We start from the raw sequence: 17762 nt of genomic DNA on the forward strand, positions 1-17762 counted from the left end.
TGGAAAAATGAGATTTGCAAAACGACTTCTATAAGAAAAAAGGTTTCACAACAAAATAAAAAGTTTTATAAAATCTCCCTGCAAGTTTGTTCTTTAAAACAATCAGATGGATATATTCTTTCATAAAAGAATATTACAATAGATATTATATCCCACGATTTATCAATTTCAATAAAATCTTTGTTTCCATTATTTTCCTATTATTTTGCTAATTTTATAGGACTTACAAAAAAATTTTCGTACAACTCTGTTTGACAAAAAAATTATTGCTCAAAAAAATAATGAAATTAAATATTAGATAAAATTAATAAGGATAAATATGTAAATTTAATAATTTAGAATAAAATTTAAGTCAAATTTATCTAAAAATTTTAATACTTCAATTAAAATTTTAAAAATAAATTTTAAGATAATAATTTAATTTAAAATCAATTTAAGCTATTATTGTATTAAATTTTATCCCATGATTTCTACGTATGTGAAGTTGAAGCCCGAAATTTCGGGTTGGGACGGGCGGCAGCGGCGGGTGGCGGGTGGCGTTGAGATCCTCTTGCCCTTCATAAGAAATATAATAAATTTCTCCATAAATAAATGAAGTTGAGAAAAGGTGGTGTGTCTCAGTTAGACTACAGTTTTGATCTTTTGCAGCAGAGCCTCGGAAGAGGTGAAAGAGAGTGTGAGGCAGAGTTTAGAGACTCTGAAAGCGGCCAAGGCAAGGTGGTGTGCATGACTGGAGCTTCTGTGTACATAGCCTCATGGGTGGTGAAGCATCTGCTACAATGCGGCTACACCGTCAAAGACACAGTTCGAGACCCAGGTCACTTTTCTTCCAAATAACTGAACTTCATACTTCTACACTTCTCATTCTCCCAAACCCCACTTACTATTATCCTCAGGTTTCTTCTTTCTTTATTGTTTCAGAAGTTTTCAAGTATAATGTTAGCTTTATGTATGTGGGTGGGCCTTAATTTAGCAGTCTGAAGCTTAGATTGAGTGGTATTTTGATATGGATTTACAGCTTTAGTTGTTGAGAGTTCTTCGGTTGTTGCCCTTTTTTCAGTAATTTAATCTATGATTCAAAGTCAATCAGCACTCAATTCTTTTTGTTGTCCTAATTTTCTTGGAATTATACTCTCTGCATGCTTTTACAGGACAAATTCATGACCTAATTATTTCAGATACTGTCATAATCAATTCATTTTAGGCGCTGGGTGAGAAAAGTTCTTTGATCAAACCATATTGGACTGGATTATTTGGATGACTGTGAATTGATGTCCATGGAGGAAGCTCAAGGCCTGAGATTCCTGCCATTTAAATATATGTTCATTTTGTTGTTTTTGACTTGGATAACCAAACAGGGAAACCTTATTTTTTTGGAGAAATATATACAATAGTATGAGACAATGAGGAGATTATCAGCTATGTTCATGGGATGTATACAAGGATCCCTCAAAAACAAATGGAAAGGAAAAAGTTTTCCTTCAGCCATGCCAATTTGTTTTTGAACTAAAAACTCTAAATATGAGCTTCAATTCATTTTGGAAACCTATTCTTGCAAATATTTTCAGACATACGAACCAAACTGGTCATATATCTTGATTACTGTTTTGCTTCCCTAAGAGAAACTCAACAAATTTTGGTACAATTATATGGCTTTATTATGAGCTTTTGTTGTTCTAGAAACAAGACAAAATGACATTTTAGGCCTTCATTTTGTTTCTTTACTTTTCTTTAGTTTCCTCTTGAATGCCTTTACCTCTATCCTCTTGTTAGTATTTATACAACTTGTACATCACAACTGAAGTTTCTTGCACTTACAAAATCCTATCATCTTGCATAAATGATTCAAAAGCTTGCAATTGAAGTTGAGAAAATGACTGTTCTATGTGCTCCATCCATTTCACTTCAATCCTCATTCTTCTAAGAAGAGCATAATTGAAGCCCTCTAGTTAAAATGGCCATAGGCCTTATCCCAACCACTCCTGTGCAACACTTCCCAGGAACATGCCTGTACCAAATGTTCTTGATCGTGATGGGCTTACAAAACTCATACTTGGAAAATATGGAAAAGCCCATCAAAGAAAAAATGAAACTCACACTTGGCCCATTACTATGGTCTTTGCCTTTGATCTTGATAGGCCTCTCCCTTCTGTCAATTATTATTGAGGTTGACCATATTAAAAAAAATTTCAAATGTTGCTTCATTCATGGCTTTGGTTGTCATCCATCATACCCAAAGTGTTTCCACTCCATTGCTTAGTTTTATGCACAAGAAACTTGGCCTTTGCATGGGAGATTTAACTACTCTTATTCTAATTGGCTCTTGATTGTCTCTGTGAGGATTTCTTTGTCTTTTAACAAATGCATATGTAAGTGGTTTCTAAGCCTGCTACTGCACTGCAATAAAAGAAGATTTTATTCTAATTGTAAGCAGCATTTTCAAAAAAAAAAGGAAGCATGAATACAACTGCATATATTGACTCTGTTTAGTTTAATTGTTTGAGGTGAAAACATGACGATATGCCATTCACTCATTTTTTTTTTGGAAGGCTACCATGCCCAGATTTTAAATTGGGACTTTTTAGGCTCAGAAGTTCGAGAAAACATTGAACTTCTTAATTTTCTAGTCATGCTTCCATTCTATACTTTCTATCTACTTGTGTTTTCCCCATTTGAACTGTTTTTTTCTATTATATGATTTTATTCTTATCAAAATAAAGTTTTCGTAAGCTTTGATTCTTCTTTTTTCCATTTAAAATGCAAGTTCTGCTTATGTGTGCCACGGATGACCCAAAGAAGACAGAACACTTGCTTGCACTTGAAGGTGCTAAAGAAAGGCTTCTTTTGTTCAAAGCACACTTACTTGAAGTAGGATCCTTTGATTCTGTGGCTGATGGATGTGATGGAGTATTTTGTACAGCATCACCAGTTGTGCTGATAATCCACAACCCCCAGGTTTATCTTATATTGGTTCCATTCACATACTGTAAAAATTAGTATTGCCTATATTCTTTTCCAATCAATTACTGTTCTTGAAATTACTGACTAATCATGAATCATTACTTTGGTTCATTCTTCTTTCTGCATGTAGTCTCGTCAACTGATCTAATGGTAGTGAATTCTGATTTCATTAAACCAATACAGTGAAGGGTGTTCATATCATTTACTTCTGCCTGGGGTTAGTCTTTGAGGTTGGAGTTGGAGGGTTGATGGTCTCCTTTTTTCTTTTTTTTTTCCCTTTTTTTCTTTTCTTTTCCTAGTTAATCCTGTTCTTGTACATCTACTTGTTTGAAGGATCTCTCACCCTTGTAAATAACTGCTTGCGTAAGATTAGTATTGTTTCTTATCACAAAAAAAGGTGGCTCATAGACCTGTGGGGAATTTATTTAGGATCCATAATGTGGTCTTATGTTTGCCTCTGTATGTAATAATTAGCTTTTTATCCGCTTAGCATCATTGGACTACTTACGTGGAGACTAGTTTTATCTGTTTCTCCATGTTTCAGGAACAACTAATTGGCCCAGCACTGAAAGGAACAATGAATGTTCTAAGATCATGTGCAAAAGTTCCATCTGTCTAAAGAGTGGTTGTAACATCATCTATGGTTTCAATTGCATTCTATGGGAAACCTCAAGCTCCAGATGTGCTAGTTGATGAGAGTTGGTTTTCAGATCCATTTTTCTGTGAGAAATCAAAGGTGCTTATATGAGATGATTTCTTATCACATACTATCTCTTTTGCATGTTTTTGTTTATGGCTTTACAAAATGTTTCTTTTTCATGGCTCTTCAGTTCTTTTACCCTGCAGAAGTAGTTGCCAATCTTTCATGCCTTCTTGTTTTTACACTTCTCCTGCTTTCTGGCTTAGGATTAAATAAGACGATGGGAATGGGAGGGTTCTGTATTTTTCTAAGCCTGCCATTAGATTAAATAATCCTTCCACGTATGTCTAATATTTCACTAATATGCTGTTGGTAGCATCTGATCATAAAGTCAGATTCCTCAAACAAGAAATTAAATGAGAACTCTAATTTGGATATTATAAGAATGGGATGGATGCTAATCTCTGACCATCTTACTGTCCATTAAACATGATGGGCGGGAATATGGGTTGACAAAACATAGGTACATTTTTTCTAGGGATATGGGGATAGAAACTGTTGCAATATATGTAATTAGTTTAAATAATATGTGCCTATTCCTGCGATGCCTCCTAATGATTTTGCTTGGGTTCATACATTCATTGCATGTTCTCTATATTCCATTATCTACTGGAAACACTTCTCACCATATGTTTTTCAAACATATGAGTTTCTATTAGCTATGGTATACGCTTTCAAAGACCTTAGCTGAGGAGGCTGCTTGGAAGTTAACAAGAGAGAATGGCACTGACATGGTTACAGTAAATCCAGGGTGGGTGATTGGTCCTCTCTTACGGCCTACTCTTAATCTAAGTGTGGAGAAAGTTCTAAAGCTACTAAAAGGTACTCTTCAGCAATTGATGAGAATCTCTTTTTTATGCTTATCTTTCCTTGAATATCAATACATGCTTTACTTCAATATTGAGTCAACTCTATCCACTAACCATTCCTGTTGTTTTGAACGCTACTAGTATTCTTAAATGAAACTCATCAATGACGTATCACAAGGCTTCCACAGTTCTGCACAAAAGGACTACATATGCATTCTGATATATGATGTCTTATCTTTTAACCTTAAAAATTTGTTTTCCCAGCCGTTTTATGTTGTCTCCTTTGGTCATTACCAATTCAGTCATCAGGATACTGGGAGATTTGCATGAGATTAGGTAAAGATATATTTTATTTTGACCTCCTGAGCCCATCTGGTTTGAAGGACTCCTGGACTGTGAAAGGACTGAAAACATGTGAATGGAATCACTATCCTGAACTTACGGTATATTTGGATGCAAGTTCAAGCAAAGAGCAAGAACTTCTTAAATAACCCATTAGTCCTTCTAATCTATCCCAATATGATTACTGTGGATCAACAAGTGGGGGCTTCCTGCATCCAATCCCATTGCAAAGAGCAAGAACTTCTTAAATAACCCATTAGTCCTTCTGATCTACTCCAATATGATTACTGTGGATCAACAAGTGGGGGCTCCCTGCATCCAATCCCATTGCAAAGAGCAAGAACTTCTTAAATAGCCCATTAGTCCTTCTGATCTACCCCAATATGATTACTGTGCATCAACAATTGGGGGCTCCCTGCATCCAATCCCATTGCAAAATGCTTCAAAACCAAACTCAGCACTAAAAGTTGTAACAGGAATCCCTTACCACATTGAGTAGAAACAAGGTGATTTTGCCAAAAAACAAAAGGTATAAGAATGCACCAGCCGGGAATCGAACCCGGGTCTGTACCGTGGCAGGGTACTATTCTACCACTAGACCACTGGTGCTTGATGATTCCATCAGCTCACTAAATAGTATAACACAAATGAGAACTTATTATTTTGTGAAAAAATTCAGGAGGGAAAAAAAGATATTAAAAAAAAAAAACTTAAAAAATCTTTTACTACTATATTTGTAAATAGTTGAATTCTAGAATTCAAACACCTCCATAAAACTATGCCTAGAACAACCTATTTCACTTATTAGATTAGTGAGATTTTATTTTCACTTTTGTTTGGGGCATTAAAACAACACAAGTCTTAAAGAAAATGTTAAGAAAAATATGATAATTTAATGAGTTGTTCATGTGCAGCCAACTTGATTAGTATTTTTAGAAACTTCTGATAACTTTTTGAGTACGTTTTTTCAGATCTAGATATTCTTTAAACATTTAGAATCATGTCTAGTGGCTTTATAGGGAAATATCATATTACTTTCTTTATTCATGACTCTTGCAATAATCTATACTACTTTAACTGCATAACTGATATGATTTGTTTCCTTATCAGCCATTGATCTTGGCTTGTGGGCTCTGCTGCCACCACCTGACCTCTCCTGGGATTTGCTTCAATTATAAGGGGGTTGGTATTACGTTGAGAGTTGGTCATAAAAACAAACCTGTGCATTGATGGTGTTTCTCTGATTCATAAATTTGGCTCAAAGTAGTTGGAATAAGGCTTGTCGGTTCTATTTTACTTCAGTGCCTGCAATAACCAAAGTAGTTTGCTGTGCTACTTTAGAACTGTTGGATATTTCTGATGGAATAAGAAAGGTATTTTCTACGAGAGTGTTTTCCTTTGTAGTTTCCAAAATTACATAAAGTATAAATAGAGTTGTATTTGAAAGTGTGATTGCATCATCTTTATTGTAATAGGATTACAAGAATGGCATCTCTTTATAAGAGAAACAGTCCGAGTTGAAAATGTGTGCTTCTAAAATTTCTGGCTGGAATACTTTTAAGATGGTGTTGTAAGTTCGGCTAAAAAGTGGTGGTGCATTCTCTTCCTGTGAACCATTGAGAATGACTACAAAGATATGAATGGAAAAATATAAGATTATCACTAAGAAGGTTGCATGCTAAAGCAGCTAAACTTAATTCCTCGGCAGAAACTGATAATTTCAGCACAGTTAATGTATCTAGTACTTGTGATGTAATTGTCTGACATTTATTTGTTGCAGGAGAAACATTTCCCAATAAAACTCATTGATGGGTTGATGTTAGAGATGTTGCCCTTGCCCATATTCAAGCATATGAGATTCCAGCAGCTAGTGGAAGACACTGCTTAGTTGGGAGCAGTTTGCTCTGTTCTGACACAATGAGTTGCGCAAGCTCTACCCTGCTTTAAACCTGGCTGAAAAGTAAGTTTTTATTTTGAGGTTAATGTTGTATGTTAGGTAATGTTACTTGTTGTTTTGTTAGGTTTTCCTTTTTATTTTTTGATGGACCAACAAATACACATATATTATAAAGAGGTCCCTAGAAAAAGGCGGCACAACCCCCGTATGAGTATTCATATGCAAGTAGCACTAAAAACTAAAGAAATGAACAAAAGAACTACAGCCACATACGACAGACGCAGGGAAACAAGTAATAGGGATCATCTTCCACACCTTTCTACCCTAATGACAAAAATGTTATGCCAACTAGAAGACAACAGCTCCTTCATAGAATGAGACAGAACCCAGTAGACTCTGAAAAAAGAGAACAATATTATGAACAAGCTCTGCACACACCTGCTTTGGATGAATATGTGATATATTGATTCCTTCCTCTGGCTGCATGGACAACACCAATTAACAATGTTTCTTATAACACTGTAACAACTCCCTTGATAAAATTCCTCTGGCTGCATGAATGAGTTGGAAAGCGGCAAACTGCTCTGCCATCTCATTCTGTGTCATCTTCTGTGGTGTGAGTTGCTATATAAGAATGGGAGACCATGTTTGACCATGTAGCCAGGAATAGGTTGCAACTTGGATTTACTTGGGCTTTGACTGGACCTTTAAACTCTATTGCTGCATAGTTCGTATATTTCAGGTGAAGTGTAGGCTCTCTCTGTTCACAGAGGTCAAAATGGCATGTCTTTGCTGTTTGGCATATTGCTTTCTCATGAATTATATCTGATTCTTAAGATCTGACATTTATAACTATTGGTTTGTTTAATAAGTTATCAAACTGCAAAGGATCTAAAAGTGTTTCAGTGATCAGGGCTCAGGAATTTTCTGGTTTTTATTAAATTCATTATTCTGTTTTGACTGATCATATCCATGAATGTGGCTGTCTTGATGAAAGTTATTGGTGAGCTATAAGAGCCTTCCATTTTTTCAAACTTTTAACATCAATATTGACCTTGGAGTTTCTTCAGCTTTACTCAACTCAATAAACCTTTACTCTTAGATTGGCTGCATGAATCCTGTCTCACCATCTAGCTCTATCTAAACCCATACATCAAGCTTCTAGTACAAAAGAACAAACCTCCATTGATTCTGGGATTTTCTCACTTACCCGAAGAGATGTCTCATGCTTTTTTACTTTTCATTGCATTTGGGATTAAGCTTCTGATCCATTTCCAGAAGAGTTTTCATTTATGACTTGTGAGATGCTTTTTTACTCTTCAGTATCAGTTGTTTGACTGACTGATTAAGAAATTCTGAGATAAACTTGGGGATGTGTTTCATTTGTGGCAGATGTGCAGATGACAAGCCTTATGCACCAACCTTATGGTTTCCCAGGAGAAAGCTAAAAGTTTGGCATCAACTTCACTCCTCTGGAGGTGAGCCTGAAGGACACTGTGGAAAGCTTGAGGGAGAAGAACTTTGTCAGTTTCTGACATGTGGTATTTACTGGCTAGCCATGCAAATAAATGATGAAAATTGGTGTATTCTTCATAATTTCATTTCTAAGTGTAGGTGTTGGAATCATATATGCTCTAACCGATCTTCATGGCCTGCAAGGTCTTGCTTCAACTTACATAATGTTCGTTGACTATGGTAAAGCCCAGATGAACCCAGAAATGGAATTGAGCCTGAGTTACACAAATGAGAAGACATTGTGGGAATTTGACATGGAAAAAATTTGGTATTGAAATTAAATTCTCGGCCACTTTCAAGATGAAAATGATGGACCACTTTGAAACCTTCTCCATCATTTTCTACGAATATTGAGGCTGCCATTGTTGTACTTAGTTGAAATTTAGAAATGAAATTCTAATTTTAAGGTACCAAAGTCTAATGTAGTTTAGATTTCAATCATAGGAATAGCATTTCCGGGATATTAACAGTAGTATTAGAGGAGGAAGTCCAAATGTGAGGCTGCCATTGTTGTCCAAATGTGAAGTTTATTGGTTGAAAATGCAACTCTACCCAAATATATTTCTCTAAACCCATGTTGAAATCGGGTTATATAAGCTTGAATTCATAGATCTTCTAATCCAATCCAAATACATTTCTCTAAACTTATGTTGAAATCGGGTTTGGCTCTAGAAGAAAGATGAAGGAAAGGAAAGAACATAAAGGAAAAAAAAAAGTAAGGAAAAAAGGAAAATGGAAAAGAAATAGGATTAGCGTTTTAGATGGATTAATGTAGAGAGGTTGACGAAGAAAATAGTTTGGTTATTTCACGTGTAAAGTTTAGTGTAGAAAACAAAAGGGAAAAGAAGATGAATGTATAGAAAAATTAGATAAATGCATTGAATAATCCTCATACGATAATAGTTTTGTTTAGTAAATACTTTAAAAGAATTTGTTTAATTCTCATCCTAGTTTTGTAAACATTTAAATAAAAAATAAAAAATTCAATTTTCTTTTTGGGAAAAATGATTTCACTCACTAATTTAAAAAAATATATAAAATAATGAATTTTAATTTCTATAAATCATTTTTATCATCATCTATTTAAAAATAGATGCCTTTTTTTTACAAGTTAGATAAAATTGATTTGAGATCAATAAAATAAGAAATTTTAAAATTTTAAAAATATAATTAAAACTAAAAAAAACTTTAAAGCTAAAAGTATAAAAATAAAATATTAATTTTTACTTTGTTAAATCACACTAATAGAAAAACATAGATTCAAGAATAGGGATAGCAATGGGGTAGGTTTTTTCGGATACCCATCCAACCTCACTCCTAATGAGATGATGTTGGAAATTTAAATAAACAGGTTTAGGATGAATTTGAAATTTTTCTAAAAACCCAATATCAGTTCATGGCGTGTTTGGGTATTGCCTTGTCTTGTCCCGTCCAACTTTGATTATATATAAAATTAATTTAATTTAAATTTTATTTTCTTTTTTAATATATAGGTAATAATAATAATAATAATAATAATAAATAAGTTATAAAAATTATAATATTTTAATTATTTATAAAATATATTTATTTATTGTAATGTAATTAAAAAATTAAAATAATATCTTTTAAAAATTATAAAAAAAAAAGAAGTTAAAAAGGGTCTAGCGAGGCGAGTATGAGAATTTCTCATACACTATTAACCTTGTTTAATTTTTTTAATGGGATAGAGATAATAATTATTTTAAATAAACATGGTGAGCTTGAAATGGGGACAACCAGTTTCAAATCCGTTTCGTTGTCATCCCTAGAAAGAATTGAAAATACAATAAGAGTTAATATTTTATTATTTAAATTTTAAGTTTTTTGGTTTTAATTGTATTAATTTTTAAGTATTTTAGTTTTAATTGTATTTTTAATTTTTAAAATTTTTTATTTTATTATTGATGTCAACTAATAAGTTTTGTATTTAATTCTATAAAAAAATGATGAAAAGATGAATGAAATTATATAATATAGGATATAAAAATTATTATTAATTAGAGAATTAGAAAGATTTTATTTATTATTTTCTGAATATTTTTTTCAAAATGATTTGTTTGTTATATTATATAATAAAAAATTATAACATATTTATTTATAAGATATTTTTATGTAATTAAAATGATAAATTAAATTTTTAATAATTTTATTTAATATTGATGTCAACGACAACAAGTAGTTTCCAAGCCGGAATCTTTGAAACAAAATTACCAACCCAACTTCACACATTAATAAGCCATGTGTTCTTGGTTCATACGATCGGTGTTCTTATTTTCATTGGTACGTTGCCAATATCCTCGTCTGAGTTCGTCTCCCATTAATATATGGTATCGTGGAATGAAGAACCAGGACTCTCACAAAATCAAAGGAAAACGGGTGTCTTTGTGGAATCAAAATGAAGGGAAAGAGCAAGGGGATCACGGAAGCCGAAAGTGACCAAGAAGATCTAAAGGCTGACGAATTTGCATACGTTCGCAGTTTTGGACTCTAATACATGTTACTCTCAACCCTTGTATATATATATATATATCAAGCACATAGTGTTAAAAGTGTATAACATAGATTTGAAGGTGAAAGTGGGAGATTGAAGAGAGATGAGTACTGGAGAAGGAAAGGTGGTGTGCGTGACTGGAGCTGCTGGGTTTGTAGCTTCATGGCTGGTGAAGCTCCTGCTCCAACGTGGTTACACTGTTAGAGCAACTGTTCGTGACCCAAGTCAGTTCTCAATCTCAACCTTTTACCGCCTTTTCTACTTATCCTTCCATTTAATTTACCAGTTGTGCTTACATATATGTATGATGTAGATGATCCAAAGAAGACAGAACACTTGCTTTCACTCGATGGAGCTAAGGAAAGGCTTCGTTTATTCAAAGCAGACTTATTGGAAGAAGGGTCCTTTGATCCCGTAGTTGATGGATGTGATGGCGTTTTTCATACAGCATCGCCTGTTGTCATGCAAGTCACTGACCCCCAGGTTCATCCTATACTGTAAATTTAATTTTCGCCACTTAGAAGGAATGGATCCTTACTTTACTTCCCATGATTCTTCTTTGTTTACGTGAGTAAGGCCCATTGATACAGAGGCAGTGAATGCTGGTTACACTAAACCAACATAATAGGAGACTGAGAGAACATAACAATATTGGATTTGTGGGGTTTTATCTGTGTACTACAAGATTCAAGAGATTGGATTCTTGGGTTTCCTTGTTTTATTCTGCTTGTCGACTTTCTCTCTTCTTATATCCTGTGTTCAACAGTAGGGGAAAACCCCTTGCTCCATATCAATTGGAAATTTGGAAGCCAAACACCTTGCGAGCTATAGTGGGCTAATATATGAAAGGAATCATAAAGAATCTTATTACCAACCTAGATATAACATTGATTGCAGAAGAATGGGTGCATGGTTCATTGTGTATTCTCACTTGTGTGATTTTCATGTTGGCTGTATCACAAGCTTTGTATCAGCTTCATTTGTTTTATTTGACCACTTATATGGAGCTAATTTCTATTTTATTTTTTGTGTTCAGACAGAACTGATTGACCCTGCATTGAAGGGAACTATCAATGTCCTAAGGTCCTGCTCAAAAGTTCCATCTGTCAAAAGAGTGGTTGTAACATCGTCTATGTCTGCGGTGGAACAAAATGGAAAACCTCTGACTCCTGAGGTGATAATTGATGAGAGCTGGTTTTCAGATGCAGTTTTATGCAAGGAATCAAAGGTTTGCATACGACATTATTTCTTATCACATACTATCTCTTTTGCATGGAATACGAAAAATTATACTGGTTCTTCAGTGGAAGTACAACAAATATGAGAGGGTATCTATCAAATCATCAATTTGATTCTAACATGCGCTTTGCATCCATAAGCCTTTGCATGCGTTGGCAAGTTTTTGTATTGATTTTGCTTTGGTTGATTGCATGCATCTGATCTGGTTGCTTTGCATACTGAAATCGAATGTTATTCAAACTTTGTGATAGCTATGGTACAAGCTTTCAAAGACCTTAGCTGAGGAGGCTGCTTGGAAGTTTTCAAAGGAGAACGGGATTGACATGGTCATGATAAATCCAGGATGGGTGCTCGGTCCTCTCTTACAGCCTACTCTTAATCTAAGTGTGGAGGAAATTCTGAAACTTCTAAATGGTACTCCTCATCCCTCCAAATGACTAGAAGTTTAAATTAAGAAAAAGGAGTGTGAACCTTGCTTCATCTCAATACTTCAACTCTCTTGATGCAATCATTTGAAATATGTTTGTTGCAGGAGTTCAAACATTTCCCAAAACCACCTCATATACATGGGTGGATGCTAGAGATGTTGCCAATGCACATATTCAAGCATTTGAACTTCCGGAAGCTAGTGGAAGATACTGTTTAGTAGGGACTGTCTCACACCGTTCTGAGACACTGAATATCTTGCACAAGCTCTACCCTGCCATACACATACCTGAAAAGTAAGTTTCTATTAGTTATCTCTAGGATGATATTACTTCACTCCTTTTGTCATTATTTGCTGGTTTCTCATATTGAGATCCGAGATGAATCCACTTGTGTTTCATACATGGCAGATGGGAAGATGGCCAGACTTGTGTTCCAACCTTCCGGGTATCCCAGGAGAAAGCAAAAAGTTTGGGCATTCACTTCACTCCTCTGGAGGTGAGCATGAAGGATACCGTGGAAAGCTTGAAGGAGAAGAACTTCATCAGCTTCTGAATCATTGTGTATTGGAGAACTATGTGAGTCGTTGCCTTATTTAGGTACTGGTGTATATTTGGCAAGAATATATTTAGGTACTGGTGTATATTTGGCAAGAATATATTTAGGCTGATTTAGTGTGATTACGATTGTAATATGTGATTCTTGTAATTCCTTTATATACTGATGTACTCTGCACCAATGAATTATGATGAAATATACTTTTCTTCTCAATCATATTTTCTTCTTGGTATCAGAGCAAAAATTTGATCCTTTGTTCTGCTTTTTATTAACATGGCAGGCAACAACAGTGGTGAAGGCTTTGTCAAAGATCTGATTACGGCTCCTTCTGGTTTTGTTGCTGATGGTGAATCAAACACATCTCAAAGGTTGTGTTCGGTGTTGCTGAATGAATTTAACTATTTACCTTGGTCAAGAGCTGTTACAATTGCTCTTGGTGGAAGATCCAAGTTAGGATTCATCAATGGAAAGGAGAAGGCTCCTGTTTTTGATTCACCCGAATATGAGATTTGGTTATCAAAGGACCAGCTTGTCATGTCTTGGATTCTTAATTCCATGGAGCGCAATATAGCTGAGATTTTCAGTTATTCTGAATCTTCTCTAGATCTCTGGGAAGCCCTTCGAGACATGTATGGAAATCAGAACAATTCGGCACGAATTTTTCAAATTCAACAAGAAGTTAATGCTCTTCGACAAGATGGAAGGCCATTCGTGAGTTTGCTTGGCAATTTTAAGAGTCTGTGGAGCGAATTGGAGGTCTACAGGCCTCATACTGTTGATCCAGTTGTTCTAAAGAAAAGAACAGAAGAAGACAGAGTTTTTCAGGTGCTGGCCAGTCTCGGTTCGGAGTTTGAGGATCTCAGATGTCATATTCTAATGAGTCCAGAATTGCCCTCCTTGAAGAGTGTCTGTTCAACTATTCAACGTGAAGAAGTCCGTAGAAAGGTGATGATTCGTGAAACTATGACTAATTCCTCAGACACACGAGCCTACATTGCTCATAAAAATTATGAAGGTAAATCCATCAAAGGAAAACGATTGGATCTTAAGTGTGAACACTGTAATGCACCTGGGCATACATCAGATCGTTGTTGGGTTCTCCATCCAGAACTCAAACCAAAATTCACAAAGGACAAGAGGGGTAGTGATCACAAACGTGGTTTCAACAACAAGGCTAATGTTGCAGCTCAAACAACTGATTCCTTTTTTTCTAATCCCATGGCACTCTTGAAGGATTTTACAACCTATCTACAAGAGAAACGCGGTCAGGAATCTCTCAATGAGGCTGCTGGTCAGGATCAAGACAAGCCGACAGCACTGTTGTCTAAATTTGCTGGATTTCTTGCTGATTCCAATCCAGAAAACAGCCAAGGTATCTTCACAGCTTTCACCACTGCACTAGAAATTAGTAATTTTCATGATTTATGGGTAGTTGATTCAGGTGCCTCAAATCATATGTCAAATAAGTTAACCAATCTATATAACTTCCGTCCTTGCTCTAGTTCTACCTTTGTTTCAGTAGCAGATGGTAAAGATGTTCCTGTTCAGGGTAAGGGAAAAACTAAGTTGGTTTCTAAAACCATAGAATCAGAAGTCCTCTATGTTCCTTCATTTCCTGTGCAATTACTTTCGGTTCAGCAATTAACCTCCACTCTTAACTGTGATGTTTTATTTACATCTGACAAGGTTTTGTTCCAGGACCATATTACAAAGAAGACGATTGGTGAGGGTTTTCAGTTACATGGGCTTTTCTATTTTTCCTCTGATGATCGACTTTGCAAGGGTTTCCAAGCTTCTTTTTCTTCTACAAATAAACATTCATTATGGCATCAACGTCTAGGCCATCCTTCCGAGTCAGTCTTTAACAAAATTCATCCTAGTCTTCCAAAGGGAACTGATGGCTGTGATATTTGTCATTATTCAAAGTCTACAAGACTTCCTTTCAATTTATCTTTGTCTAAATCATCTGAGATGTTTGAGCTTGTTCACTCAGATGTGTGGGGACCTTTTTCTTTGTCTATTGATGGTTTTAAATACTTTGTGACTTTCATTGATGATTTTTCAAAGGTCACTTGGGTTTATTTATTGAAATCAAAGAGTGAAGTTTTTGAATGTTTCAAGGACTTTCATAGATTGGTGATAACTCATTTTTCGGCTCATATTAAAACCTTGCGAACTGATAATGGCACTGAATATACCTCACATAACATGAAAAATTACTTAATTTCACAGGGTATAGTGCATCAAACAAGCTGTGTTAACACACCCCAACAAAATGGAGTAGCAGAGCGAAAAAATCGTGATCTGTTAGAAAAGACTCGGGCTATAATGATGCAAATGAATGTTCCAAAACATTTTTGGTCATATGGAGTTCTTACTGCTACATATCTAATTAATCGCTTACCCAGTCGAGTACTGGACTTTCTTTGTCCTCTTGAAGTTTTACAGCAGAAGAAACCAGATTTATCTCATCTCAAGGTTTTTGGCTGCACCTGCTTTGTGCATTTATCGGCAACTCAACGAAGAGATAAGCTCGATCCCAGGGCTGTAAAATGTGTATTCCTGGGGTATTCTCAAACACAAAAGGGCTATCGATGCTATGACACTACAGCCAAGAGACTTTTTGTCTCAAGAGATGTTCAATTTGTGGAAACTAGTTCCATCTTTGAAAATTCCAATCAAGGGGAGATATTATCTGACTTTGTTCCACTGCCAGAGGTTGCTGCAAATATTGAACAACAATCTATTGCACCTACAATACAGCATCCAACTGAAGCATCTGTTGAAAGTACTATAAATCAAGTTGTTCAAGAATCAGCTCCCAACATTGATATATCTTAACAGACCACTCTTCCTCGACGCAACCCTCCACGGGAACGTCATCCGCCGGCCAAATTTCGCGATTATATTGCAGCTGCTGTCAGGTATCCTCCTGAAAAATTCTTGAGTTATCAAAACTTATCTACTTCACATTTGGCTTATCTTACAGCAATCTCAAGTGTCCATGAACCCAAGAATTTTCATGAGGCTAACTCTCAACCCATGTGGAGAAAATCTATGGATGATGAATTGAAAGCTCTAGAAGAAACTAACACCTGGAATATTGTGCATCTTCCACCTGGAAAACATGTGGTTGGATGTCGCTGGGTGTACCGATTCAAGTTCAATCCTGATGGATCAATTGAAAGACCTAAGTCTCGTGTTGTTGCTCAAGGATTCACACAACATTTTGGTGTAGATTATAAGGAGACATTTGCTCCTGTTGCCAAAATGTCCACTGTCAAGGTTTTGTTATCTGTTGCTGCAAATCATGGCTGGTCTTTATCACAAATGGATGTAAAGAATGCTTTTTTGCACGGCGAACTTGAAGAAGAGGTGTACATGAAAATTCCTCCAGGACACCCTCTGTGTGGAGATCCTTCTCGTGTGTGTAAGCTAAACAAGTCAATTTACGGACTGAAACAGAGTCCTCGAGCATGGCATGCCAAGTTAAGTTCTACTTTGGAAGATCTTGGCTTTACAAGAAGTTCTGCAGATTCCTCGTTATATGTTCAAACTGGACAAACTGAAAAGTTAATGGTGCTTATTTATGTGGATGATCTCATTATAACTGGGAGTAATGCTGATTCTATTGCTGCACTGAAGAAGAAACTCCAAGGTAAATTTCCTGTTAAGGATCTCGGCCCACTCAAGTATTTTCTTGGCATTGAGGTTGCGACTTCTCACAAAGGCTTATTTCTTAATCAGCGAAAATACACTATAGATTTGCTTCGTGATTCTAATATGCTCAATTCCAAACCCGCCAACACTCCTTTTGATAGTAAACTCCAGCTTGATAAATTGGGGGATCCTCTTGATTCTCCAAATTACTATCAAAAGCTTGTTGGGAAGCTTATTTATTTAACAATCACTAGACCTGACATTTCCTTCGCTGTGAGTTTGGTTAGTCAGTATATGCATGCACCAACAGTTGTTCACTTGTGTATGGTGAAAAGGATTTTGAGATATTTGAAGAAAACAATTGGGCGTGGCATTGTAATGAGAAGAAATGGGCACACTGACATCATTGGGTTCTCGGATTCAGATTGGGCAGGCAATACAATTGATAGACGATCCACTACGGGCTATTGTATGTTTGTTGGAGGGAATCTGGTGTCTTGGAAAAGTAAAAAGCAACCTGTTGTAGCACGTTCAAGTGCTGAAGCTGAATACCGTGCAATGGCGGCAGCATCATGTGAGATGGTGTGGCTTAAAAACCTGCTGACAGATCTTGGATTTTCTCCTACTAGTCCGATGAAATTGTTCTGCGACAATCAAGCAGCTATGCACATCGCCGCCAATCCTGTTTTTCATGAAAGAACAAAACATATTGAAGTAGATTGTCACTTCATTCGGCAACAAGTTCAGTCCAAGGTGATCCAAACACACTATATCAGATCCAGTGATCAGCTTGCAGATGCCTTCACTAAAGTTCTTTCTTCTACTGTTTTTCATCGCCTTATGTTCAAGCTTGGCTCCATTGATCCATTGGCGCCAGCTTGAGGGGGAGTATTGGAGAACTATGTGAGTCGTTGCCTTATTTAGGTACTGGTGTATATTTGGCAAGAATATATTTAGGTACTGGTGTATATTTGGCAAGAATATATTTAGGCTGATTTAGTGTGATTACGATTGTAATATGTGATCCTTGTAATTCCTTTATATACTGATGTACTCTGCACCAATGAATTATGATGAAATATACTTTTCTTCTCAATCATATTTTCTTCTTTGTGTTTACTGGCTGGCCATGACAATAAATCA

General features: G+C 35.7%; 1 protein-coding gene, 1 non-coding gene and 1 pseudogene across 2 annotated transcripts; 2 read left to right on the top strand and 1 right to left on the bottom strand.

The window, feature by feature from the left end:
* The first annotated feature begins 553 nt into the window (after window positions 1-553).
* LOC100252446 (phenylacetaldehyde reductase-like) lies at window positions 554-8631 on the top strand (annotated as a pseudogene).
* On the bottom strand, window positions 5351-5421 carry TRNAG-GCC (transfer RNA glycine (anticodon GCC)). The gene has a single exon. It is a non-coding gene; the product is annotated as a tRNA-Gly (tRNA).
* Window positions 8632-10817: 2186 nt separating the features above from the next.
* Window positions 10818-14096, top strand: LOC100247331 (phenylacetaldehyde reductase). Its single transcript, XM_059742224.1, has 7 exons — window positions 10818-10960; window positions 11050-11219; window positions 11773-11964; window positions 12227-12389; window positions 12508-12697; window positions 12812-12979; window positions 13240-14096. The coding sequence occupies exons 1-6, from the start codon at window positions 10840-10842 to the stop codon at window positions 12954-12956; spliced, it is 981 nt and encodes a 326-aa protein (XP_059598207.1). The 5' UTR covers window positions 10818-10839; the 3' UTR covers window positions 12957-12979; window positions 13240-14096.
* The last annotated feature ends 3666 nt before the right edge of the window (window positions 14097-17762 follow it).

The sequence above is a fragment of the Vitis vinifera genome, chromosome 13 (assembly GCF_030704535.1).
Source record: "Vitis vinifera cultivar Pinot Noir 40024 chromosome 13, ASM3070453v1".
Taxonomy (NCBI): Eukaryota; Viridiplantae; Streptophyta; class Magnoliopsida; order Vitales; family Vitaceae; genus Vitis; species Vitis vinifera.